Below are 27,921 nucleotides of genomic sequence, written 5' to 3'. Positions count from 1 at the left end.
TTTTGCCCCTTGCTAGGCATCCGGGGCTTTCTGCTCATGTCTAACATTTTCCATCTCCTGAATTAGCAAATAATCTTAAAAAATTTATAATACTGATATTATCAAAACTGTAGAGGAACTGGCATCCTCATATACTGCTAATGGAAGTGTAGAGAGAAATATGTATTTTTATGTATCCTTACATATAAATATACCAACATATTAAATACATCAGAAGTCTTAAAATTTACATACTCTTTGGCTCCAAAATTAAAATTTTGCTGACAGATAGAAATATATGCATCCATCTAGGCACTGTTATTTTTTATAGACCCAGAGAAGATCTCCTGATAATGAATCTGACCATCACCTAATAAAAGGCCAGGTAGCTGCCTGACCACATTGCCTGAGGCTCAATAATTGGCAAGCCCACCTATGCACAAAGAGCTTCAATTCACATTTTAATGCCTTACTCTTTAATAGACATGGACAGCCAAGAATCATCAGTTTGAGGAAAGCCATCAAGATAAAAGACAATGCAAGGTACAGAGAAAAAGGTGTTTGTGAAGTTTTTTTTTAATCCTCACCCAAGAATATGTTTATTGATTTGAGAGAGAGAGAAACATCAATGTGAGAAAAAAAAACATTGATTGGCTGTCTCTCATACACACCCAGGAATCAAACTTGCAACCTTTTTGGTGTATGAAGACAATACTCCAACCAACTGAGCCTTCCAGCTGTCGTAAAAAAAGATTTTTTTTAAACTGTAATTAATCAATTGTACCTCAATTTTTACAAAAACTATAATTACTATCCTTACAGAAAAGATACTGCATCCATGAAACTACAACAGTAAGTGTGTTAAAGATCTCCACAATTACAGACCAAGGCCTCCAAAATTTGAAGGGAAGATTATTTACAACCTAGACTTCTGTACCTGACCAAAGTATCAATAAAGTTTAAAAGTAGAATTAAAGACATTTTCAGACTTCCAGGATCTCAAAAAACAAACCTCCTCCTCTCCCTCCCATGGGCTGCTATTGGAGTACATGCTCCAACAAAGCAAGAGGACACAAGAAAGTAAGATATGAGATTCAACACAGGACAGAGGCAAAGGGAAACCCACAGTGATAGCTGTATGACACATCTAGACAACAATCAATCAGATTAAAGCGGCTCCTCCACCAATCTTCCATCTCAACAGATGGCATGACCATCTACCAACTTGCTCAAGCACTCTCACAGGCCAAATTGAACATCCTCGTGATTGTACCTTCTAAATAGCTTACAATCCCTTCTTTCAGCCTCCATTGCCACCTCCATATTCTAAGACTCTGTCATCTCTCACCTGGTCTATTGTAATGGACAGCTAACTAGTCTACCTTATCCCATACAAGCTATTTTCCATATAACAACCAGTGATTTTTTAATACAAATAAGATCCTGTCACACTGAGTAAAATCCTCTAAAGGCTTCTCATTCCACCCAGAATAAAACTCAAGTTTCCAAATACAGCTCACCAACTACTGTATAATCTGGCCTGACTATCTTTAGAATCTCATCTCATTTCCCTCTCACCCTCTCTCACTACATTCCAACCATGGTAGGCCTTGCAGGTTCTTGAATATGTTAAGTTTTATCTTGCATTTGACATGGCATTGGCCTTTTACATCAAATTCCCCAGCTCTTCACAATGAATTGTTCTCATCTTTCATGATTCAACTTAAATGTCATTTCCTCAGAGCTTTCCTGACCATCAATTCTCAATTAGCCCCTCACCAGGTCAGTTTCCCTTCATTTCCTTTCCTCAGTGAGTTAAAATGAGGGAGTTTTATCAACTGAATTATGTATGTCCTAGTAGAACAATATGCAACTATTTAAATGAGGTTATCAAAAAGTATTTATATAAAATGGCTCAGCAAGACAATTTTTAAGAATTAGAAGAAGATGAATAAGCAGAATTTTTCCTACCAGTTATCACTGATATTCTATAAAGTTGTAATCGCTAAAACAGTATAGAACTGGCACAAGAAAATTGAGGTTGAAATCAATAAAGAAATTTAAAAAAAAAAAAGAAAAATGAGGTTGACATATCAGTACAAAAAGTCTAGAAACAGACATATACTTGATCTAACAAAGGTAGCACTGCAGATCCATAGACAAAGGATGGCCTTTTCAATAAATGATGCTGGGATAACCAATTATCCACATGGTGGAAGGGGGGAATATATCCCTCTCACAACATATTTTATAGAAAAAATAAATTTCTATTTAAAGACCAAAAGAGGAAAAAGGTAAACTTTAAAATCCTTAAAAGATGATTTATGACTTTTGGGTAGGACAGAGTTTCTTGAAATGTTCCCTTTCTCTCTCTTACACACACACACACACACACACACACACACACACACGGGCACAAATATAAAAAGGAAAATATTCATAAACTAGAGGCCCAGTGCACAAATTCGTGGATCAGTGGGGTCCCCCGACCTGGCCTGCGGGATCGGGCCGAAAGCAGCTCTCCAACATTCCCTCAAAGGGTCCTGGATTGCAAGAGGGTGCAAGCCAGGCTGAGGGGCCCCACTGATGCACGATCAGGGCTGGGGAGAGACACGGGAGGTTGGCCAGCCAGGGAGGGACCACAGGAGGGCTCCAGGGCATGTCCGGCCTGTCTCGCTCAGTCCTGATCGGCAGGTACCCAGCAGCAAGCTAACCTACCAGTCGGAGCATCTGCCCCCTTGTGGTCAGTGCACGTCATAGCAACTGGTCGACCCGTCAACTGTCTACCCCCCTGGTGGTCAGTGCACATCATAGCGAGCGGTTGAGAGGCCTTAGCATATCATTAGCATATTATGCTTTGATTGGTTGAACAGACGACCAGACGACCAGACACTGAGCATATTAGGCTTTTATTATATAGGATGTGGCTTAATTAAAATTAAAAAGACTTCTGGACATCAGTAGCACAAATTAGGAATATAAACCACAGATTGAATGCAGATATTTGTAATACATGTAACTGCCAAAAGATCAGTATCCAAAATGCTTAAGGAATGTTTTAAAATCTATACAAAAATACAATCACTAAAAAGATGAGCAAAGGATAGTCCCCCAAAAAAAGAAATCTGAACTGGCAATAAGGATATAAAAAGATATTTCATTATACTAGTAATCATGGAAATACAAATTAAAATCATAAGATACTATTTTATACCCATCAACTTGTCAAAAATTTAAGTCTGACAACACAGTATTTTTGAGGCTATAAAATAAAGAAAACACTTATTTCTGATGGAAAGAAATTGATACAGTCTTACAATATCTAATAAGATAGAACAGGCATATACTCTAAGAGCCAGCAATTCTATTCCTAGAACTATATACCCTAGAGAGGTACCTTTCAAACTTTTTTTTTTTTTTTTCAGAGAGAGAGAAGAAGGGAGAGGGAGAGATAGAAACATTGATGAGAGAGAGAGACATCATCAATTGGCTGCCTCCTACACACTCCCACCAGGGATCGAGCCCAAAACCTAGGCATGTGCCTTGACTGGGAATGTAACTGGCAACCTCTTGGTTCATGGGTTGATGCTCAACCACTGAGCCACACCAACCAAACCCTCTCACACTTTTTTGATCATCACAAACATATTTTACCTTGTGACCCAATGCACACATACTTATTTAACTGAAACAAACATTCACAAAGCAGAGTTTATTCTTAATATGTGTCACATATCCTGATAGTTTCCATTCTTTCTATTCATGTTTTAAATGTTGGAATGACTCACTCACTTGCTTTTAGAACCACTAATGGGTAAACACACCCAGTTCAAAAAACTCTGCCCCAGAAAATATTCTCATATATATCTTCTTGTGCAAAGGTAAGAGCATGTTTATTATGACATTCTTTGTCAAAATAAATTTAGAACAACATAAACGTCAATCAGTAGGAGAGTGAATAAAAAATTGAAGGCATATTCATACAGTGGAATTAGATATAACAGCACAAATGGAAGAACTTAAGTATTGATAAAAATAAATATCATGAATTTAAAATACTTAGCAAAACAAGCAAGTTGCAGAAGAATACATATAGTATATCATGTGTATGAACCTTTTAAACGTGCAAAACAAGAATACATTGTTTAGAAACACATTTTTACATAATGAATATATAGCATATAAAAATATGCACAGGGAAAAAGAAAATATATCCCAGGAAAGTACAGAAAAGAGAGTGAAATGAAAAAGCCAAGTGAACATTTAGAAACTAAATCATTAAAAGTTGCCCATCTTGCCCAGCCGGCATGGCTCAGGAGGTCATGGTTCGATGCTCGGTAAGAGCACATCCCCGGGGGAGGGGGGAGAGATCAACCAAAGGACTTGTGTGCATGCATATGAGCCTATCTAAGATAGGGGATTAAGTTCAACAGGGGGTTGGGGCATCCGTGGGGAGGGGTGTGGGATGGGAATGGGGGGGATGAGGACAAATATATGACACCTTAATCAATAAAGAAATTAAAAAAAAAAAAAAAAAGAGCACATCCCCGGGTTATAGGCTCCATCCCCAATGGGGGGCGTGCAAGAGGCAGCTGATCAATGATTTTTGTCATCATTGATGTTTCTGTCTCTCTCTCCCTCTCACTTCCTCTCTGAAATCAATAAAAATATTTTTTTAAAAAGGTGACCATCTTAAAATTAAAACTGCCTCCTTTCCAAGCACCAGACTAATAAAGAAAAGTTTGCCTGAACTGTGTGGCTCAGTGGTTGAGCATCGACCTATAAACTAGGAAGTCACGGTTTGATTCCTGGTCAGAGCACATGCCCGGGTTGTGAGCTCGGTCCCCAGGAGCGGACATGCAGGAGGCAGCCAATCAATGATTCTCTCTCATCATTGATGTTTCTATCTCTCTCTCCCTCTCCTTTCCTCCCTGAAATCAATAAAAATATATATTTTTTAAAAAGGCTCAACTGGACTGTCAAACCTCAGAGGGAAGGTAGGGGAGGGTGGGGGTAAGAGGGATAGATCAACCAAAGGACTTGTATGCATGCATATAAGCCTAACCAATGGACACAGCATGAGTGGGGGGTGGGGGGAGGTTGGGAAGGTAATGGGGGGATGAGGACACATATGTAGTACCTTAATCAATAAAGAAATTTTTTTAAAAAGTTCAACTGCCAGCTAGAAAAAATAATACAGTCAAATTGAGATCAGTCTTCAAACACACATTTTTTAAAATTTTTCTATTAAGTAATCAAGTACACTGAGTATCTATTTTTAACTAAGTAATGAAATCCAGAACATGGACAAAAAATGCAACAGGTACTTGTGGGTGGATGAGATGTCACAGCAGATGCCCCAAACACAGCCATGTGCCAACAAGGCTGAGTCACTGTGAGATGCTGAAAAACGATATTAAGGCTCAGCTGCCACCGGCTGCAGTGAGCCCTCCCTGCTTGCCTCTCTGTCATATCTGCCAGGCATCATTCCAGAATGCTGAATACTCAGACATCTTCAAGAATAGTAAATCACTAAAAATGACAAAATGTGGCATCTTACAAATAGCATATGCTTATGATCAAATTAACACCGCAGATAGCTAATAAACATTCAGTGGGCTCATGGAATAATTCCCTAAAATTAAAATGGCCCTAGGTCTCAATATATACGACACCCAGAAGATTAAGCCCAATGCTGTAATACCCTTTGCTGTAATTTCAAAAATGTCAATCCACTTGTCAGAGAATGTCATTTAAAAGGACTATGTGTAACAGAATTAGTAGCAATAAACTATCAGACCAATAAGCATGCCTCCGAGCCACAAGTTCAAACCACTCTGATCCCCAAACCAAGCAACTTCTCTAGGAAAACATCTCACCCATTCATTCAGTCAACCCTTATTTATTACACTACATGTCAAAGGTACCACAGTAGACCTTAAGGAAGCATCGTGTTAATTTTCTATAACATTTTTGTAAACTTTCTGTAAATCTAAATTTATTTCAAAATAAAAAGTTGAGTATTTTTAATGTAACTTCTGTAGGCATGAGATCTTACCATTTCAACCACGTTATGAAAATGACTCATCTGGGCTAGCTATTATAATTTTCTTATTAGGAGAGATTATTCAATGATGTCAAATTCAGAATCCCAAAACCCAACTCTTACAGTGCATCCTGAATTACAGAAGACATAACTGGAAAACCAGTCGGTGACTGTAAAGTACACTTGCGAAACACGACATGGTACTCTGTTAGCAAAGATACATGCTCCCAGAAAGTCATAAAGCAATGATCATAAAGCAATGGCCCACAACACAAATGAAACGACTGAAAACATAAAATGTCAAGAACTGGACAAAACCAACTGAATCAATATGCGATTAAATTATGACTTGATGAATGTCTGTGGCCAATTTTTATGCGTCTGGCAAAAAAAGGCTTTTCATTAGGTAAAAGTTGGATTGGTTGAATTACATACCCAGATTTCAAGTCAGTTATCCTCAAACAGTTTGTAGCATCCAGTCCCACTTTTCCATTGCGGACCACACTAGATATAAATGGGGAGAGCATTGGAGAAATTCGGTTCAAGGCCACTTCTGGGGACATTTTAACTTGACTTGCAAATCACCACTGAAAGCAGAAGGAAAGAATGGTGATCAGAACATCCAAAGAACTACATACACCAAGCTTCCTGAAAACCGGCACAGCACACAGAAGTTTCTCTTGCACGAATAAATACCTCATTTTCCTGTCTTAAGCTGCCTTTCCCAATGAAATCATCTCCCTGCTACTCACCTACTTAGGACATAGACTACACCACTGCTTTTCAGGAACAGAGGCAACTCTTGAAATCCAATTCCCTCCTCCTTTCCAAAGTTGATTTCTACAATGCTACACTCCACTTAAAGCTGTCCCATTCCGCTTACAACTGGCCAGTTCTACTGTAGTTGAGGTTTTAAGAAGACTTTGCTGACAATCCTCTCCCTCTAACACACAAAACCCACATACCACTAGGTTAGGAATCCTCGCTTTATGAGTAAGAACTTGGCTGATAATACTATATAAAGACCTAGAACAAGCATAACCTGCTTGCAAGTCACTTACTAGAAATTATTTTTTTCTGATATACTCCTCTACCTAATTTTCATAACTGTTACTGCACAGTGTATTATAACCACTGGAGAGAGATCACAAACTAAACACCCAATAAACATTTTTAAATAAATAAATAAAGTAAGGAGACAAAAGCTAGAGAAATATGCAGGTATATAGAGAAGATAATATGCCCTCAAAAACTTGGTAGAGGATAGCATATCTAAGGAATAGATGTAGCAAAAATCTACTTAACAATTAAATCATGAAAGCATATACCTGTCCAGATATTCAGCAACACAAACTAACATGGATCTAAAAGTCTTTGACTGTAAGGCGCTAAGAAGGCCTTAAACTTGAAAATACAAAAGTAAAACCAATAAATCATATCTAAACTACTTGGAAACCCATGGGGCGGGGGGAGGGAGTACATGAATTCCTCTTAATAGACGTCTAAATGAAAGCCTCTACTTTCAGAGGTGAATAAGTCAACTTAAATGATCATTTCTTTTTCAATCTGAAAGGATAATCCCACATCTAAAGCAATTAATTACCTGCAAGTTACAAGTAAATGATGTTTTGCTTCTAGTTTTCATATATTATACCACATGAGGACTTACGTGTCACTGCTAAAATAAATGTTGAAAAGTAGTACCTGTTTTAATAATTTCAGACAATAATAAAGAACTACAGTGATCTTTCAAAAAATAATAATACTGTGACCCTTCTGGGTGATGGCACTCAGAAGTATCTTGGGCATGTACCTTGGTCGCAGGCTCCTCCTCAGCCCAGGCCCTGGTCAGGGTGCGTGCAGGAGGCAACCAATCAATGTGTTTTGAGATTTCTCTCTGCCTTTCCCTTTCTCTTCCACTCTCTCTAAAAATCAATGGAAAAATACCCTCGGGCCGAAACCGGTTTGGCTCAGTGGATAGAGCGTAGGTCTGCGGACTGAAGGGTCCCAGGTTCGATTCCGGTCAAGGGCATGTACATTGGTTGCGGGCACATCCCCGGTAGGGGGTGTGCAGGAGGCAGCTGATCGATGTTTCTCTCTCATCGATATTTCTAGCTCTCTATCCCTCTCTCTTCCTCTCTGTAAAAAATCAATAAAATATCTTTAAAAAAAATAAAAACAGAAAAGAAAAATACCCTCGGGTGAGGATTTGAAAAAAAAAAAAAAAGAGCTTCCATATGCATTATTGCAGTTGATCTTCATACCCCTAGGTAGTAGGGAATTCCCATTTTAAAGATGACACAGATAACTTTTATGATGCCTTTGAAAAGTATACTAATCCATATTATCATTTTGAAACCTATTTTTTTCTATTCTGCAATGTTTCCACTTTTTTTTCTAACCAATGATGTCACAGTTCTTGAAAGGATGATTACCTAAATCATATGCAAATACAAAAACACTTATCTAGGGAAAAAACTGAAGGACCTCACCTACATTACAAAATTATTCTTCCTCTCCCTGGTCTGTGTTTCTTAGTGGTTAGAGCGTCAGCCTGAGAACTGAAGGGTCTCAGGTTTGATTCCCGGTGAAGGGCATGTACCTGGGTTGCAGGTTCATCTCCAGCCCCTGGTGAGTGCATGCAGGAGGCAACCAATAGATGTGTCTCTCTTACATTGATGCTTCTCTCTCCCTGACTCTCCCACCTCCTTTCCACTCTCTTTGAAAATCAATGGGGGAAAAAACATCCTTCCTTGTTTTTCCATAATTTTAATTATGGGAAATATCTATTATAATTGTATCTCTCATTTCTATGAAAAAGGAAAATAGAACATTCTGAACATCTATTCATTATCAAGCACTGTACTACCCACTTCAATCTGTAATTTCATTTACTTCCCCTGAACAATCCTGTCCTCTGTTTAATATTAGTTTCCACTTCATAGATAAGAAAACTAATACTCAGCAAGACTACCTAACTTGTTCAAAGTCCCCAACCTAGCAAGCAGAAGGATCAGAATTCAAATCCAGATCCCCCTCAAAGTCCACTATTCTCATTTTCCTCTCAAATAAACATAACTTCAATCACCAAAGAGAAAAGCATCAAAGTGAATTTTTTTAAGTATACAGCTCGTAAAATTTGCACAAAATGGCATGAATTTAGACTAGCTTTACAACTAGAAACAACTACTATAGGCCTACTGCTGAAATTGGCCTGACTGCACCAATCAAATGCTAAAGGAAGAAGAGATAAACCAAATAACATATATACTTATATGCATAGCCCATGCACACAGGCAATAGGGTAGTGAAGACCTGAGAGGGAGGATTGGGGGGGGGGGAGGGGGAGAGTGCACGGGAAATATCTGTAATACTATCAATAAAAATATATTTAAAAATGAAAAAAATGCTCAAGGGAAGCCAAACTATACTTAAGGTGACAACAACCCATTCCATTTCAGCAACTGTCATGACCTTAGAATGACACCTGAAGGAATGAATTTGTCTTTGTTTCCAGAACAGCCAAAATACTATTTTTTGACAGTTCAAGGTTTCATGCAGTGCTAAAATCTGTTTCAAGCGTGAGGTGCTGTGACTTCTCTAAAGGAGAGGGGGAAATACTCCCAAATCAGAGGTCACAGAGTGATGAGGGTCTTTTGGTGCAGTCCTTTTGAGCCAGGGGCACGGCTGTGGGGACCACCCCCGGGAGCAGCTTTTACACATCTCAGCATTGTAACAGATCGCAGGCAGGCAAAACTTGACGGTGGCCAGCCTCCCTTGAATGCTAGTTAGGCAATTTGTATTTCCTGATTTTGACATATTACAGAAGGAAAATGCAGAAATACAATTTTTACAGGTGTCTGCCGCCTCAAACTAAGGTCACATAAGGGCCTTTGATCGGCCACCTGGGGAATACAAAGACGTCTAAAGCGCTGTCCAGTTTCTTGCAATTAAGATGGGATGACAAACACGGAAACATGTGCCCTGCTGACGTCATGGAACGGAAAGGGGTAGCGTCCAGCTGCGTCACGTCCACGTCATAGGGCGCACAAGGGAAGTGACACTGGGGGGAAGTCATTTCTCCAAGGGACAGCAATCGAGAAAAACAAGCCGGCTACGACCCAAAGAATGATCACCCCAATTTAGGAGACATTTAATAAAAAGGGGGCGCTCTCCCTTCTCCCGCATTTTATGATCCCCCTCATCGCGCGGGAAAGAGGAAGAAGTCGGGTTAATCGGGGACCAGGAGCGGTATAGACGAGGAGAAAGGATAACTCCTGGCCTTGAGGAGCCCGCTCCTGAGGGGGCCAGCGTGATGGGGATGAGCAGGGCATCTTTGGAACCGGGCCTTCTCCACAGGAAGGGGAGGCGAGCTCTGGGCACGGTCCTCGGCACCACCTGTGCGACTCGGGATCCAACCTCCCCACACCAGCCCCAGCCTAGGTACCTGGAACTTAGTCCGTTCGGTAACCGGCGACTACGTGGGGTACAGGTTACCCGAGCGCGCGCCCCCGACCGACGCGCCGAACTGCGCGCGCACCGCGGGCCTGTTGCGTGCTCGTCCCCGGATGTCCGCCCCGCCCCTTCGGCGGCCCAGCCGGGCGGCGCGCGCGCCCCGAGCCGAGCCGAGCCGGGCTCTGGGAAAGGCGTCCCCGCGGTGCCTGAAAGTTCCCTCTCCAGGGCTTTCCTCGGCTGCAGCGAGCAGCGCGGGTCGGGAACTGTCAGCGGGGCCTTCTGCGGGAGGCGGTGCCGGGAGACAATTCCTGGAAGCACTGGGGGCAGCGGGTGGGCGGGGTCATTTCGGGCATTCAGGTGGGCGACCCGCCTAGGCATCTGGAAGGCCCGGGTAGTTAGGGAGGGTCGGAACGGCGTCTCTGGCAACGGGGATCGGACAAAGGGTAAAGGGCAGCTTCCTGGTTGGAGAGCACCTCGTTTTGAGCCATGGCCGCGTCTGGGGAACCCGGGCGGCAGAGGCAGGAGGAGGTGGCGGCCGTGGTAGTGGTGGGCTCCTGCATGACCGACCTGGTCAGGTTTGTCTGGGGCCGGTACGCCGAGGCCGGCTTGCGGGAGGGAGTGTGCTCTTCTCTGCGGGTGCACGGGGGCTGCTGAGGAGGAACAGTGGTCGCTTTGGGTGTGAGCTGCAGGTTCCCCCAGCCCGCCGTGTGCCTGCTGGGGTGCAGGAGGTAGGATACGTTTGTCAGGTGAGGGGACATTGTGGCCGGGGCGCAGTGAACGCACGAATGGTACTAGACGCGCCTCCAAAGCCATCCTGTTTTCCTGACCAGGCTGCTGAGCCTCCCCGCTGCGTGGCCCAGTGAGTTTGGCCAAGTCATTTTACCCCCAAGAATGTGATGTGCCTGCCTCCCTGAGCTGCTGGGAGGACTAAGTGAAGTAAAGGGTTTTGGCCCGGAACACTATCCAAGTTGGGTATTCCTGTCTGAACTTGGATAAAATGGGTGGAGCCAGAGGTCAAAAAGGCGATCAGTCACCTTTAACCATATTGATGGTTGGCATCCCTGCAGTATCTCATATATACAACTTATTTTACAGTATTCTAGTAGCCATGGATGGCAACATGAGTGTGAGTCAAATAAAACCCGGTAAACACAATATTTAATCCATTTTTTAAATATGTTTGTCTGTTTTTAAATATATTTTTATAGATTTCAGAGAGGAAGAGAGAGATGGAAACATCAAAGATGAGAGACAATCGGCTGCCTCCTGCTCGCCCACACTGGGTATGGAGCCCTCAACCCAGCCATGTGCCTTGACTGGGAATCCATCAGTGACCTACTGGTTCATAGGTCGATGCTCAACAACTGAGTCACACCGGCCCCACTATATCCATTTTTTAAAGTGATCAGATCATGGCCCCAGCTGGTTTGGCTCAGTGGACAGAGCCTCGGCCTCAATTGGGTCAAGGGCACATGCCCGTGTTCAGGGCTCGATCCCCAGTGGGAGGTATGCAGGAGGCAGCCAATCAATGATTTCTCTCTTCATTGATGTTTCTAGCTCTCTCTCCTTTCCCTTCCTCTCTGAAATCAATAAAAATATGTTTTTTTAAAGTGATCAAATCATGAAAGAATGGTTGATGAGATTAGTAAGGGAGAGCCTTTCAATTTATCTTTTTTTATGAAAATGGCTTATTTTATTATAAAAGTAGTATTCATTGTTTTGGTTTTTTTAAAAAAAGGATCAGGTATTCCAAGAAAATCATACCACCGAGATTGCTTCAGTTTAATATTTGGTGAATAGCTTTTCAGATATAATGCTATTTTTATATTATAAAAATAAAAAATGATCAGGCATTACTATAGTAAGACCTCATCTGTCCTGCAGCCTTGCTTTTCCCAAGGATAGCAGAGAACCTAGAAATAAATAAAAAGACCTTGGGACAATCTAAACAAGTCGCCAAATCCCGGCACCAAGCCACCTTTGTTGTTTTTTTTAACCTGGAAAATAGTTCTAAGGTCTTCACATAACCAATTTAATCTTATATAGCTTAAAATGTTTAGAAGCTCAAATTTCCAGGCCAAAATTAGAAAAAATGGAGAGTAAAGGGGAGAGATGCTAGGGGCAGACAATAGTGATTGCCTGAAACCTAAAAGTGAGTGGGGGAGTGTAACAACAGCCAACAAAAGAATTTTAAGTGCCAGTAGCCTTTGTTTTCCACAAATATTTGAGCTACCTTGTCCGACACTGCCAACATAGACGTCCTTCCTTTGGTGACAGCGTATAACATTCAGTCTAGTTGTGAAGAGGCCTACACATATTTTGGTAGAGCAAGAGTCAGCAAACCTTTCTGTAAAGAGCCAGATAGTAAGTATATAAGATCTATTCTTTAAAAAAAAAAAAAAAAACTAAAAATGTAAAAACTATTCCTATCCCCAAGCCTTGCAAAAACAGCCTTCAGGCCATAGTTTGCTGACTATTCTCTAGAGCATCCTTGTCTTACAGCCCACTATGATGTTAGTCATATGACTCTTTTCAAGAAAAGACAGTATGGTACCCATTAAATTTTATATAAAAGTAGGGCATGTGTTTTTTAGAAATAGTTCCATCAAATATATTGAAAGCTTGTTACCTAGAGGAATGTTTAGATGTTCGGACATCTAAAATAATAGATTACTTAGAAAATCCATCTAGCGAAATTTTTACCATAGGTGAAGTAAGAAGAGTAAGGAAGCTAAACAAGTTTTCCAAGTAACCTACCTAAATAAGAGTGTCAGGGTTAAAATTCAGAGCCACTTTCTTGTTAAACTACGTCGGGGCTTTCTATGAAGCTTGACCCTCAGACATTAAAGATAATTACAGCACTTCCTAAAATGAATACTCTTTAACTTTGGGGATGGTGAGATGTCAAAGATCCATGTTAGCATCTGTCAGGATTTTAAAATCTCATTTCAGAGCTAGAGGAACTTAGAAATTTTTTTTATCCCAGCCCTTCAGTTTATAGATGAGTAAACTGAGGTCTTCATGGTGGGTCACCTCGCTAATGTCTCTTTTCTTGCCATTTTCTTACCTTCATAAAAGGTTCCTATTCCTCACATAAATCACTAGTAAAAATTTTATTCCCCTATAGACTCTCTCCTATGACTTTCCTACAACCTTCTCATGGTATCTGACTACTTCTGCCTCTGAAGATCTTTACAAAATACCTGAGTATGGGTTTTTGCTTAAAACCAAGCATCTGTGATAAACTTGAGTCCAGCTTTGCTAGTTATGATACATATCATGATTGTATTAGTTTCCTATTGCTGCTGTAACAAATTAACACAAACGTAATGGCTTAAACAGTACAAATTTAATTGAGTTCTGGAGGTCAGAGGTCTGACACAGATCTCACTGGGTAAAATCAAGGTGTCTATAGGGCTGTATTCCTTTCTGAAGGCTCTAGGGGAAATCTGTGGGGGAGTTTAATTTGTTTGTTTTGTTTTTGGTTTGTTTGTTTGTTTGTTTGTTTTGGTTTTTGGTTTTTTGCCTTTTCCAACTTCTCATGGTCTGTTCCTCCCATCTCCAAAGCGAGCAATTGGTCAATCAAGTCTTTCTCATATGGCATCACTCGGACACACTTCTCCCTCCCTCTTCTACATTATAAGAGCCCTTATGATTATATTGGGCCCAAACAGATAATTCAGGATAATCGTCTTATTTTAAGGCATCTTATTAGCAACGGTAATTACCGCTTGTCATATAACACAACATATACATAAGTTCCAGGGATTAGGATGTGGACATCTTGGGGGAGGGGTTAAGCTTAAAGGTCAAAAATTTTTATACTACTTAGAGCACTGAAGCCTATCAGTCCATCATCCATATTTTACATATGAGGAACTAAGAGAGGTTAAGTAACTCGCCCCAAATCACACAGCCAATCAGTGGCATAGTGACAGCTAGAATCCAGCTGTCCCAACCTTTATCTTTCCATTATATCGTTCCACCTCTAACTCTGTCTAGTAGTTATTGCCCTTTTCATCTACAGTTCATTTGAGAGCTTGTAGTCTCTACATTCATTAACTGATTACTTTGTAAGGTGATAAGGAATAACAACTAAGGATTTGTAATTCTCAGGTCTAAAGATAGAAATAAAATAAGGAATAGGACTGAAGATACTAAGTTTAACTGTACACCCATGCCTATAGTGTAGAATCACTAGACATAAAACTGCTTCAGTAACTCAGCCCTCTTGGATGGCATCCAAGTCCAACTCACTTTATACATTACATTACTGTGTGCCAGACACAGCTAATTCCACCAGTGAGCTACTTTTTTAATTCATTTCTAATTTTAGTCCTCTATGAATAGTAAGTCCTGTACTAATAATTTTTTTAAATCATTAGCTCATCTAACATGGCAAATAGTGAATATTATTTAATACCTACCTGTATTTATCATTCTTCTCTTCCTTTTTAGAACACTCTTCTCTGAAGTTCCACATTGCTAAATCAAGCCTCTTCTGGTGGAAAATTAAGTCAGTTCTTCCAAAGACAGATTACCATGAAAAACCAATAACAAATGGACTTCGTTAGACATTAGGCTCACAGGTCTTGGCTAATCATGCTTTCACTAATAATCTTTATTTCTTATGACATGTATCACACATTTTTTTTCAATTATCCATTCAACAAATATTTTATACTATGTGCCAAGCACTTTCCTAGCTGCAAAGGACACAACAATGAAAAACACAGCCAGAAATCCCTGCCTCGTGGAGCTTACATCCTAGTGGAAGAGACAGGATCGGTAGAAATAAGTAAAATGCATAGTATGTAGATAAATGCTGAGGAGGAAAATAAAGCACAAAAGGGGGGTGGGAGTACTAATTTTAGTTCATTGGCCAAAAGCCTCACTGGGAAGCTGATTTTGCGTAAAGACCTAGAGGAGGAAAGGAAGCAAACCATACAGATACCTGGGGCTTCCCATTTGCAAAGACCCGGAGGTGGGACCATGCCTCTTATGATCAGTGAACAACAAGGAGCTCCGTGTAGCTTAAGAAGAAAATGGATGATTACAAGACATTGGCTCATATCCTGAATGAAATGAAAATCCATTGGCAAATTTGAGCAGAGGAGTAACATAATGTGACATTTTTTTATACATTTTTTTTATTGATTTCAGAGAGGAAGAGAGAGATAGAAACATCCATGATGAGAGAGACATTGATTGGCTGCCTCCTGCACACCCCCTACTGGGGATCGAGCCTGCAACCTGGGCATGTGCCCTTGACCAGAATGGAACCTGGGACCCTTCAGTCCGCAGGCCAATGCTCTATCCACTGAGCCAACTGGCCAGGGCGTGACTTATATGTTAATATACTCATCTGGGAGCTATGTGAGAATGGACAGAAGGAAGGTAGAGGCAGGGAGGCCAGTTCGGGGCCGTTCACAACACTCTAGGCCAGAAATGATGACAGCTTGAAAGCAGTGCAAATGGAGAGAAGTGAGCATCTTTTGATTGTATTTTGAATGTAGAGCTGACAGGTTTTGCTGAGGAGTACATAGGTCAAGGTTACTCCAAGTTCTGTGGTCTCTGCCAGCAGAAAGGGAAGTTACCTTTGCTGAGATACAGAAGATTGTGAGCAGAGCAAGTTGGGCAGGGAGAGGGCAATATCAGGCGCTCAGGATGGACATCTGAGATTTGAGATGCCTATTGGACATCCAACTGAAGACCGTTAGATATAGGAGTTCAGATTTTAGAAGAGAGGTCCACCTGGAGATGTGAATTTACGAGTTGTCAGAGTATAGATGGTATTTAAAGCCGTGAGGCAGGATGAGATCACCAAGGGTCTGAGTTTCTAGGGCACTCTAACATTCAGAGGATACATTTTTTACACAATTTATCTCCCGTCTCCAGGTCTCTACCACTAAAACTTGCTTTGAGACAAGTCTAATAGAAACCCATGTTTACATTTCCATGGCAATAGACTATGATGTCAGCTAAAACCCTGTGTTACATGTTCCAATTAAAAGTGATGGCTTGAGAGATAAGGCTCATGTTCAGCCAAGCATCCAAATTTAATCCCTGGCAAGTCAGGAAGTGATTGCTCAGTTCTCAAGAGATTTTAATTGGATAGTGGAATAAGTGAATTGAGAAGCTTTTAGATCCAAAGTGGATAAAACATTGGACCTGCATTACTAACAAATTTAAAAAACAGAAAAAAAAATCAGCTAAGATGTTATAATGTACATAGAATGTGTTTGACATGTTACAGTGACCCTCTAACCTGCATTGTACCAGAAGCCCTTTGACTTGTGATATCTAGAACATCAAAATCTTTTGCAGTCACAATTTCAGAGAAGCAAAAGCCAAAGGAATATTGGTCCAAAAAGTATTATGCTTTCTCAACTTTAGAGGAATATAATATCCTATATTATTCTTTCTGCCCCTTAAATTGTCTTGCAAGTTGCTTAGCAGTTGCCAATCAATATTTAAATTAGTATTTTGTTAAACATGTTTCTGTCAACTGAATTCCCTAATATCAAAAAGAAATCACTTATGGGAAACTTGCTAATTGGGGGCCCTTCCAAGAAAATATGTTAAAAAGTAAATTACATATGACAAAGAGCACATACTGTGTGGTCCCTTTATAATCCATTCCTTTGCCAGCTCTTCTTGCCCTAGTGTCTATACTCTTGGGAGAGCAAGGTAAGGAAGGCTGTGTGATGAAAGTTGCTCCAGTGTTTTGATTACTTGTACATAATGAAATACTGGCACTGCACTACGTTCTAGGATACCGCAATTAGTTCATTGTCTTTGAGGAACTTAAAGTCCAAGGAAGAAGGCCCATAGAAAAATAGATCATTGTAGTATGATGTTGTAAATACTTGCAGGTCCTGTGGGAACACAGGGAAAAGTTCCTGGATGAAATGCCTCCCGAGTCAAGTCTTGACAAATAAGCAGGTGCTAGCCCAACAAAAAAAGAGCAGGGAGTCAGAGATGTGGGTGTGCATGGGGTGTGCCGAGGACAGCAACCGCTGGGTCTGTAGCACATCAGACGTAAGGTGTTGACGAAGGGCCTTATTACCCAGGCTAAGGTGCTTGGGTTTCATTCTGTAGGCCCTGGGAGCCAGCGATGGGCTCCAAGTACAGGAATGATGTGGTCACATTTATATTTCACATAGCTCACTCAGTGCCAAGGGCAGATGTAAAAGGTGGCAATGTTTTGAGGGTATCAAAGGCATTCTTCTTGAAGACTGGGAGACCCATTTGAAAGGTAAAGCAATAGTATTCACAACAGATGATGAAGGCCTGAACTAGGACAGTAGTGATGGGGATAAAGAAGTGGGGAAAAGTTAAAGAAATATTTAGGGGATAAAATAGTTGAAAACATCTGTTAAGTAAAATCTGTTAGGTAAAAACGCATGAATCAAGCATTCGTTTTCTGGTCCTTTCTGAGCAAACCCTGATGCTGACAGTTAGCGTTCCCAAATTGACAAGATCTAGAAAGTGGAGTTCTTGGAAAGAGTCTCATCTTATCGAACAAGAGAATTCTATGCTTCATGCTTGTTGGGGGAAGACCACTCTATTGTAATTTAGTTTTCACTATTTCTTTTTTTATTAAATGTATTGGGGTGACATTGGTTGATAGGGTCATATAGGAGTGAAGTGTACATTAATATGATACATGATCTGTACATTGCATTGCTACCCACCACCCAGAGTCAAATCATCTTCCATCACCATATATTTGGCACCTTTTACCCTCTACCACTCTTCCAACCCCTTCCCTGTAGAAACCACCAAACTGTTGTCTGTGTCTCTGAGTTTCAGTTTTCTAAATATTGCTAAGTGAAATAAGTCAGAAAAAGCTAAGGATCATATGATTTCACTCATGTGGGGTATAAAACTGAAACTCAGTTTTTACTACTTCTTAAATAACATTATTATGTCTTCTTTGATCCATCAGTTATTTAGAAACATTTTTAAAATCTCTTTACTCTAGAGCCCCGTGCATGAAATTCCTGCACAGGTAGGGTCCTTAGGCCTGGCCAGCAATCAGGGCCGATAGGGGCCACCTACCGGGGTCTTCCTTCATTCCACACCACCCCCTGGTGGTCAGCGCACGTCATAGCAAGTGATCGAACTCGGGTCTCCTGGTCGAACTCCTGAGGGAACACTTTGCATATTAGCCTTTTATATATAGAGATATGGAACTTTTTAATTTATCTTTTTATTATTAACTTCTAACAACCTGTTAAGGTCAGAAAATATTTTCTAAACAGACTATTCTTTGAAATTTGAAGAGACTTTATTTATAGCCTGGTACCTGGTTAATTTTTGTAAATGTTCAACGTATACATTAGAAAAATTATGACTTAATAGATGTTAGCCACGTGTTTTATATATATACTAGAGGCCTGGTGCATGAAAATTCATGCACCAGAGGGGGGTCCCTCAGCCCGGCCTGCCCGTGTGAAGCCACAGCCTGTGTGGCCTCGGGTTCAAAGACTTGGAGAAAGGGCTGTCATGCAAATTAAGACACAAGACAAGAAATATAAATTTGAAATTATGGGGGAGCCAGTTGTGAATCTAGTTCAAGGGACTAAGTTCTACTGAATCTCCGTTCCCATCTGCTTTTATTTACTAGAATACACGATTGCCTTTTAGGAACGCAAACAGACATCTCAAAGGTGATTGTTTAGTAAACAGATTATCAGGTTGGGGGAGTTTGCTTTAGGCCACTGAGTCAGGAGTAGGTAATAAAATGCAAATATTCACCCTGTGAATATCAAAGAGCCCAATTCAGCCTTCTGACCAGTCTTCTCACATTTATATTAATTACTGTTGATCTTGGTTCTCAGCATGCCCCTTCTCAAGCCTCTGCCGGCCCTGGTTACCTGAGCCTCGGGTGACCCTGGGCGGCTGGGCAGCTGCCATCCGAGGCTTGCCTGTACCTTGGGCGGCGGCTGGGCAGCCACCATCCGAGGCTTGCCTGTACCTTGGGCGGCGGCTGGGCAGCCACCATCTGAGGCTTGCCTGTGCATCAGGCCGGCCCTGGGTGGCTGAGCAGCCGACATCTAAGGCTTGCCTGGGCGGCTGGGGGCCTGAGGGGACTTGGGGACTCCAAAGGCAGGCGTGTAGCGGTTGGGCCCACCCGTGCCACACACCTGCCGCCCCAGCAGGGCTGAGGGGACTGGGCACTGCCATCTTGTGGCTGTGGGCGCCGCCATCTTTGTGAGGGTGTGATGGTCACTTAGCATATTCCCTCTTTATTAAATAGGCTATATGTTCATTAGGCCAGAGTGACCTTTTCTCTGATCTGTCAATTCCTTAAGGAATTGTGTTAAAATTACCAACCATGATGGTAAATTAGTCAATCTCTCATAGTGTGTGTGTGCGTGTGCGTGTGTGTGTGTGTGTGTGTATTACACACACACACACACATATATATATACTATTTTATTGGTTGTATTAGAATTAGGACCTTTTGCTGCTCAATTTAATATTTCAGTTAAAGTTTACCTCATCTTTATCTTTTTGTACTCTAAGCTTTTACTTTGGATGACACTGGTAAAGCTATCCAGTTTTATTTTAGCTGCTATTTGCCATATTTTACCTTTTCCCATATTTTTCAGTTCTTATGTTTGAGGTGTGTGTCTTATAAAGAGCACATAGCTGGATTTAGTCTTTCTGTTGGCTTGTTCTATTATATTTCTTTTTTATGACTGTATTTTTTGTGTGTTTTATCTGGAGAATATAATCCATTCACATTTAATGTGAGTTCTGATGTATTTGGAATTATTTCAAACATGTTATTTTATAATAAACTACTCTTTGGAATAGTTTATCAAGCTCATTAAGGTTGTAGAGCACAAGGAAGTCATGACGCTTTTTGTGTATTACCATAAAATATTAAGCTTAAGTTAACTATATTCATATTTCACATGAAATTACATTTTCTCTTCTATTAAATTACAATTTACACAGAGTAGTGAGCCCAAGGGTTGAAGAAGAAAAGTTAAATTTGAGAACATTCTGTTCATCAACCTAATTCCTTCTGAACTCTAGAGAAAGTAGCAGCTTATTTGGTCTTTCCATCTTAGCATCTTGATTCAGTTTGCACAACTCCAATGTTCTTCAGAAGCATAGCCACCAGAAATTACACAAGAAGTTACAAAAACATGAAATATGGATGGGTCCAAGGGGCTTTAAGGACATTTGTGAATAATATGTTTTAATGGGTTTGGGAGTCAGACCAACCTGGCTCTGCCATCTTCTACTGAGCGAACTTGGGTATGTTTTTTAATCTAATTCTCATTCTCCTTATCTGTGAAATGGAGATCAAAACAAGAACAATTTTTTCATGGGATGATTGTAAGGATTAAGTGATTTAGTGGTCATAAAGTGCTTAGTGCAGTATTTATCTCATGATAACCACTCAAGAAATGGTATCTGGCACAATTAATGTATTACTAGTATATGTTTTAATAAATGTTTATGGGGCACATGATATGAATAGGCACAGTCTTAGGCCATAGTGATACAGAAATGAATGTGATACAGCTATGAGAGAAACATGCATAGATTGCTAGAACGCAAAGGCAGGGCAACCACCCACACTGTTACATTAGGACTCCCAGAGGAGTAACATCTGAGTTGAATTTTAAAGGATGCATATGGATAAGCTCAGCACAGAAACGGGGAAAGAACTTTCCAGGCATAGGGAATCAGCTATGAAAAGAGGTTTGAAATACTAATAAGATTTTAAGAATGAGCACTAATCTATTATGACATTTAGTGGAGGCTGCCACTCTCTCCCTTGTAACATCACTTGGTATCACAGCCAAAAGAAGCAGAGGAATGGAATGAAGTATATAGGTCATTTTTAACACAGAGTTTGCTCATATTAATAATGTTAAGTATTTATCTGTTATAGCTACTGGCTGTCCAACATTATAGTCAAAATTGAGAGGAAAAAATCCAAAATATATAAAGAATTAATACAACTCAGTAGCAAAAAATATGCAAACAATCTGATTTAAAAATGGGCAGAAAATCTGAAGAGACATTTTTCCAAAGAAGATATACAGATGGCCAAAAGGTACATGAAAAGATGTTCAACATTAGTAATCATCAGAGGAATGTAAATCAAAACCACAATGTGGTATTATGCCAGACCTGTTAGAATGATTATCAAAAAGACAAAATATAGTATGTGTTGGTGAGGATGTGGAGAAAAGGGAACCCCTGTGCACTGTTGGTGGGAATGTAAATTGGTGCAGCCACTGTGGAAAACAATATGGAGGTTCCTCAAAAAATTAAAAGTAGAACTGCCATATTTCCAGCAATTGCTCTCTGGGTATTTATCCAAAGGAAATAAAAACACTAACTGAAAAAGATACCTTCACCCCTATGTTCATTGCAACATTACTCACAATAACCAAGATATGAAAACAACCTAAGCATCCATGAATGGGTGGATGGATGGACGGACAGATAGATGGATAAAGAAAATGTGATGCACACACACACAATGGAATATTGTTATAAAGAGGAAATCTTGCCATTTGCAATAACATGGTGGACTTTGAGGGCATTCTGCTAAGTGAAATAAGTCAGAGAAAGACTAATAACATGATCTCACTTATATGGGAATCTAAATAAACAAACAAACAAACAAACAAGGTCATTGACACAGAGAACAGATTGGTGGTTGCCAGAGACAGGTGGTGGGAAGGTGGGCAAAATAGGTAAAAGGGGGTCAAAAGGTACTACTTTATAACTTCCAGTAAGTGTCGTGGGGATGTACTGTACTGCAAGGAGACTATAGTTAATAATACTGTATTGCATATTTGGAGGTTGCTAAGAAGGTAGATCATTTTAAAAAGTTGAAAGAAAGCTGCTTGCCAAAGCCAAGTAGCATAGTATGGTTTAAAAGACCATAGCAATGGAATCTGTTAGACTGGAATTAAAATTAGACAACCTAACAGATACGTGCATTTTGAAAAACCATTACTGTTTTGAATTCTCACTTTCACCTAAAACCGAGATGATAAGGCTTATGCTAACACATCTTACAAATGCATTGTGAAGCTCAAATATAATATAATCAGTTCTTGATATTCATGATGATGCGAATGCGAAAGAAGCATAAGCACCAAAACCCAAAAATAGTAGATAAATTAAAATTTGTATTAATTGGTTCCAGGAAACATTTTTGTATGCTGATTTATCCTTCTAATTTTATTTTACTTAGGATAAAATTAATTCCATTTGTATTTCTTTAACCTACACCAGCAGATGGCAGGAAGAAGTAGCCTAGATAATTACAGCATGGTGACAGAAGTCATTTTGGAATTTAAAAATTACTAAACTTAATTGGCAAAACAAAATAAAATATCGATTTTGTAGTTGTTGCTTCATACTTTGCTTGTCTTCAGTGAATTAAAAGGTTTTTTTCATCAGAACTTCAGTAAATGCTTTAGTCTCACCAATTCCCTTTCTGCTCTATTTTTCTGCATCCTGATTTTTCCACATACCTTATATGCCATCCTATAGTTGTCCAGTCCGCACTCCCTGAACCCCCATATGCACGTATATATTTCTCCTATCCTCTCCTTTTGTAGCTTCTAGTTCCAAAACTAGCTCCTCTGTACCTTCCTTCCAAGTTTCTATTTTTTCTCGGGACTTTTCTCAGCTGGGTGTAAATATATATTTTTTTTCAAAAAAATTAGTTGACATTAGATGGTATTTTCATTTTTAAATATATCTTTAATATTTTGACCTACAAGCTTCTCCTGGCGCCTTCTGTACTCAATCCTTTATCCCACATATTAAGAATGAAGAAAGATGTGGCCACTTATTGTCCCCATTATTCTGACCATATTCATGTTTAATAACTGGTTTACATTTCTCCTTGGGCTATAGTTGCCCTGCCTCACCTCATGTATTATCATGTATTTAGGCATCTATCATCCCAACTATCTATGTGTCTTTTGCAGTATAGACCATTCATTCAAAAAAATATATTAAATCTTACCATGTTGGAGTAACTAGTACCAGACCTACCTTCCCACCATAAACAACTAGAAAATGGGATATACTTGAAACAAAATATATGAAGCAGCCGTTTCATCTATTGAACAACTGTTGTGTTATCCAGAAGAGAAAGAAAACAAATAAGGTGATTCCAGGAGGCTCATTATTGGCCCAGAGAGGAAGAACTCGAGGAAATCATGGCAGTATCAGTGAGTTGAGGAAACTACGTTTATAGCTTAGGGAGACTCAGGTGGCTAGAATTTATGGGAACATGTACTGGAGAGGAAGGAGCTAATCAGGGAAAGGTCCAGAAATCTGCAAAGGAGTCCCCTTAAGTCTATTACTAAATACTAAATGGAAATATAGAGAGAGAAACTCCACAAAGCTGGGCAACTACTGAAGAGTTCTAAGCTGAACATTTCCCAGAAATCATACAGGAATGGGAGGTGTTGAGTTCTAACTAGCCAGAGAGCATTCCATAAAAATCCCAGAATATCCACAACTTAGTAGAAGGGTGAACTTGCCCTAAAGGCTACCCTACACTCACCTTAACAAATCTCAAAACTATCCTCAGAAGAATCAGACAGATCCTCAAATTACTTAACTGCCTGAAAAAAAAAATCTACCTTTTGGAAAAACACAAATTAAGACACTCAACAATGTAATATTTGCAATATTCAGCATCTAATAAAAAAAATCATTAGTCATGCAAAAAAACTAGGAAAATGTGATCCATAACCATCTAGTTTATGAACCTCAGAAGTCAGAGACATGGAGGATTTAGAGATTTCTCCCCTGGACACATTTATTTACATTCTAGAGGTTGTAAACCTAGAGACCTGCCCCACCTCTTGAGAAGATTTCGTTATATTACAATGCAAAGGTCCTCTTTGCTCTCCTTCCCTCCTCCTGACCCCCACCCCCCCACACCCCACCCCCGCTTCCCAGAGGAAAGGAGGAGCAACAGCTGTGTCAACTGTCCTATATAAACTCCAAAAATTCATTATTTTGAGGTTTCTCTCATCGTGTTACCCTGTTGGGATTGGGACAGAGAACTAATTAATGCAATTATGAGTAAAAGGCTGTCTCTGGTCCAGAAAACCTGGTGTTTCTTGCCAGAATGGATGAATAAATACTTAACAGAAATTAAAATAGGAACCAGGAGGTCACGGTTCGATTCAGGTCAGGGCACATGCCCGGGTTGCAGGCTCAATCCCCAGTGGAGGACATGCAGGAGGCAGCCAATCAATGATTCTCTCGTCATTAATGTTTCTATCTCTCTCCCCCTCGCCCTTCCTCTCTGGAATCAATTTTTAAAAAGTTGAAAAGGATAAAATAGAAAGGTGGTATCTCCTATAATGTGGCTGGGAAGGCCTCTCTGAGGAGGTAACATTCGAGCAGAGATGTGAATGAAAGGAAGCCATATAAGACCCTACCCCGGGAGAAGACCATACATAACATACTCCTCTTGTTGGCTCTCCTAAGTGCCTAGCCCAGTTATTCACACATAAGCAGAATTTAGATAAATAAGGGTCGAGGGTATGGCATTCTGCAAGGCTGGCCACGTCTGGCGAGAGGATCGTTTTTCTATTCTATAAATTCAAGAGTGGCTACATCTTCAGACAAATGACTTGTTAGCCATAGACTTGTTAGCTAGGAAAAGATCGGCTAGAAATCAAACTTCAGTTAAGAACTGTTTCAAGCATAATTCGTGTTTCACTTCCTTGACTAAATCATATATATGTCTGCAAATGTAGGGTTAGGAAGCACGGAATGACGTTTCAGTTGGGCGGCTAAGTTCTTTCTACAGAGGTAGAAATAGATACTAACTTGGTTTGGAAAGTACTCTCCTCCTCATAAATGTGGCATACACCAATGCCGAGAAGAACAGATAGGGTTGGAGAGCACAGGCAGTAGGAATAAGAAGTGAGCGTAATGAATTTTAATTGGGTCATAACTAATAGAACGATCCTTATTCTAGTTGCACAGTGTGTCAGGAGCTTGTAGCCAGAAGAAGAAAGGATGGAATGCAAAAGGCAGCATAGTCCCGGACTCTGGGCTGAGCCAGTTATTAGTGTGACCTCTTTGGTCGAAACCCTTCTCATCTCTGTTTCACCAGGTCATTCCTTTCTCTGCCATGAATCATCTCTGAGAATCTGTAACAAGCACATCATTGTCAAGAAGTTAAAAGCAATGATAAGTTGTTCTGCTAACACCTGTCAGTGAAATAACTCAGAGCACAAAACCCGGGCATTTAAGGAGTTGACAAGTATTATTAAACCTGTTTTGCAAGAGAAGAAGCTGGTTCAAAGAGGGAAAAGCTGTCAAAGGTAATTCAGTCAGTAAGAGGCTCGGGCCTCCTGCCTTGCACAACGAGGCTCACCCCTCGGCCTCTTGTGGCCCAGGAAACCGGAGGGCCATCCAGGAACAGTTATCGGCGTTTCCTTCTGTCCAACTTTAAAATGCCGTGACCTTTTTAAAGCTACGAATATGTCTTAAATTCAAGTATAATTCTTATGACTGGTTTTCTCTGTTTGGGTTTTCTCCCCCATTCAGAAATTTATACTATGTTAAATTATTAAATGCTAGCAACAGTGTATTTCTCCCAGTATTGCTTCCTTTTTTTTTCTTCTTTGAGCACTGTAACTTGTCTATCTTTAGCACCTTGCTAAGCCTCATGTTTGAATTGAGGTGGATCATAATAATGCTTTCATCCAGGGGATGAGGCTTTCTGCAGTTCCTTCCTTGAACCTGAACTGAATTTCATGATTTCATTAAAGAAAAAAGATAGGAAAGCCTAATTTAAAGTAAATTAGGATTTATAATTCAGAAATACTTCTGCCTTTTTTATAACTTTTTAGTTGCTCTCCACTCTATTTACTTCTATAAAAAAATAATAAACAAGGAATAAACGGTATTAGTGTGGGTTTAACAGAAAGCAGAGCATAAGACAAACGCTTAAGCGCAAATACTCTATTCAGGACTCTGACCCAGGGAGCAAGAGCCAGGGACAGGGCAAGTGAAGCAGAGGAGTTGGGAAGAGCCTCACAGAAATGCCTGACATGTTCAAGTTGGCCACCCCTATGCACAACTAGTTGCTCAATCCTGCAGGACAGCCTGAAGAACCAGAAACCCAGGAGTGGACAGAGCGTGGCACTGTTAGGTGGCACCTGCAAGAAGCCAGCTGGAGCCCAGGAAGAACCAGTGGCTGGAAGAAGATGCAGGGAGGACAGATGACTCTGAGGTAGTAAGAAGTGGTCTCCCATAACACACAGCTCTATTCTCGTTGCATGCACTTCCGCGCATGAGGATAGAAAGTAAAACATGAACTCTTGCTCCCTACCCCCACCCTTCTCATGGATACTTGTCGTTAACATTTCATTGTCTATGCATTTACATATCATCTGAGACCATATACGTATACCTTTTTTCCTTTTAAAAATATGCATTGGGTCATACTAATCTTGTTCTGTGACATGTTTTTTCAAATCCTGTGTTACTTGTAGCCAGAAGATCGTGGTTAGGTTTTTCCTCATCGTCAGCAAGCTGATTGTGCCCTATAGGAAGTACATTGGAAAACACTGACTTTACATTTTGGAATCAATGCATTAGTGAAGGAGTGACAGAGTTCCTGCTTGTAGAAGAGGAAAGCTGCTGATACTGGGAATGCAGTGGGCATGGTCTGGTAAAACATGGAATTGTCATTGCCAGACAGCTGGTCATCCCTGCCAATCTCCTCCTCCTTCCCATTCATTAGCACCTCCACAGCCTCAATTCAGAAGTAAGAATGGAGACTACACAAAGGAGACATAGAAAAGAGATGTAGGAGAGGAAAGATAAGTTTCCCTCCACCCTTCTGAGTTCTTTGACCGAGACCCCTGTAATAAAAGATCAACAAGAGAAAAACAAACAGAAGTTTATTCAAATTGTATCCCTCATTATATACATGGGGGAAACCCAGGAAAAAATGAGTAACTCCCCAAGGTGACTTCAAATTCAGGATTAAGTAGCATTTTAATAGGGTAAGGGGAGGGGGAGGGAGAACTTTTAAGAAAGGTGAATGGGCCCTGGGAAGAAATGGGCGGTACGATTCTGATAAGCAGAGAAGGAAAGTTCAGGGAAAGCCTCTCCCTGAATCTGCTGTTTCTCAAGTGCCTACAGCTCAGAATAATATACCAAAGCAGCATGTTTTGGGGTGGCGTGTCCCGAACTCCTACAGTCATATTTTGGGGTGGCATATTCTGCTAACCCTGAGAGAGAAGGCGAGCCACAAAGATCTGTTCAATCAGCAAATAAGTTAACCCCATACTAAGTGACAGGCACTAGTAATAAAGTGGAGAACATGACAGACTGTCCTCAGGCAGAGAAAGTCTACAACTGAGAGAAGAAAGAGAAGAGTAGGGCAACGATGCAGAAGA

The 27,921-nt window shown here is 40.5% G+C and overlaps 2 protein-coding genes across 4 annotated transcripts in view; one reads left to right on the top strand and one right to left on the bottom strand.

The window, feature by feature from the left end:
- The window catches only part of BABAM2 (BRISC and BRCA1 A complex member 2), a 356,468-nt gene extending 345,884 nt beyond the window's left edge, over nt 1-10,584 (bottom strand). The window contains exons 1-2 of one of the 2 annotated variants that reach the window (XM_054727885.1): nt 10,473-10,584; nt 6,461-6,612 (exon numbers count right to left, since the gene is read on the bottom strand). In XM_054727885.1, coding sequence (XP_054583860.1) covers nt 6,461-6,588 — 128 coding nt within the window. In that variant the 5' untranslated portion in view covers nt 6,589-6,612; nt 10,473-10,584. The remainder of the gene's footprint in view (nt 1-6,460; nt 6,613-10,472) is intronic. The other variant, XM_008162284.3, reaches the window with a different exon arrangement.
- RBKS (ribokinase) overlaps nt 10,138-27,921 on the top strand; it is a 73,626-nt gene continuing 55,842 nt past the window's right edge. The window contains exon 1 of one of the 2 annotated variants that reach the window (XM_054727886.1): nt 10,138-10,468. In XM_054727886.1, coding sequence (XP_054583861.1) covers nt 10,341-10,468 — 128 coding nt within the window. In that variant the 5' untranslated portion in view covers nt 10,138-10,340. Of the gene's footprint in view, nt 10,469-10,884; nt 11,056-27,921 lie in introns of those variants that run through there. The other variant, XM_008162285.3, reaches the window with a different exon arrangement.

Source organism: Eptesicus fuscus, chromosome 16 (assembly GCF_027574615.1).
Source record: "Eptesicus fuscus isolate TK198812 chromosome 16, DD_ASM_mEF_20220401, whole genome shotgun sequence".
In the NCBI taxonomy this organism is placed as follows: Eukaryota; Metazoa; Chordata; class Mammalia; order Chiroptera; family Vespertilionidae; genus Eptesicus; species Eptesicus fuscus.
This window is presented reverse-complemented; position numbering and strand designations above follow the sequence as displayed.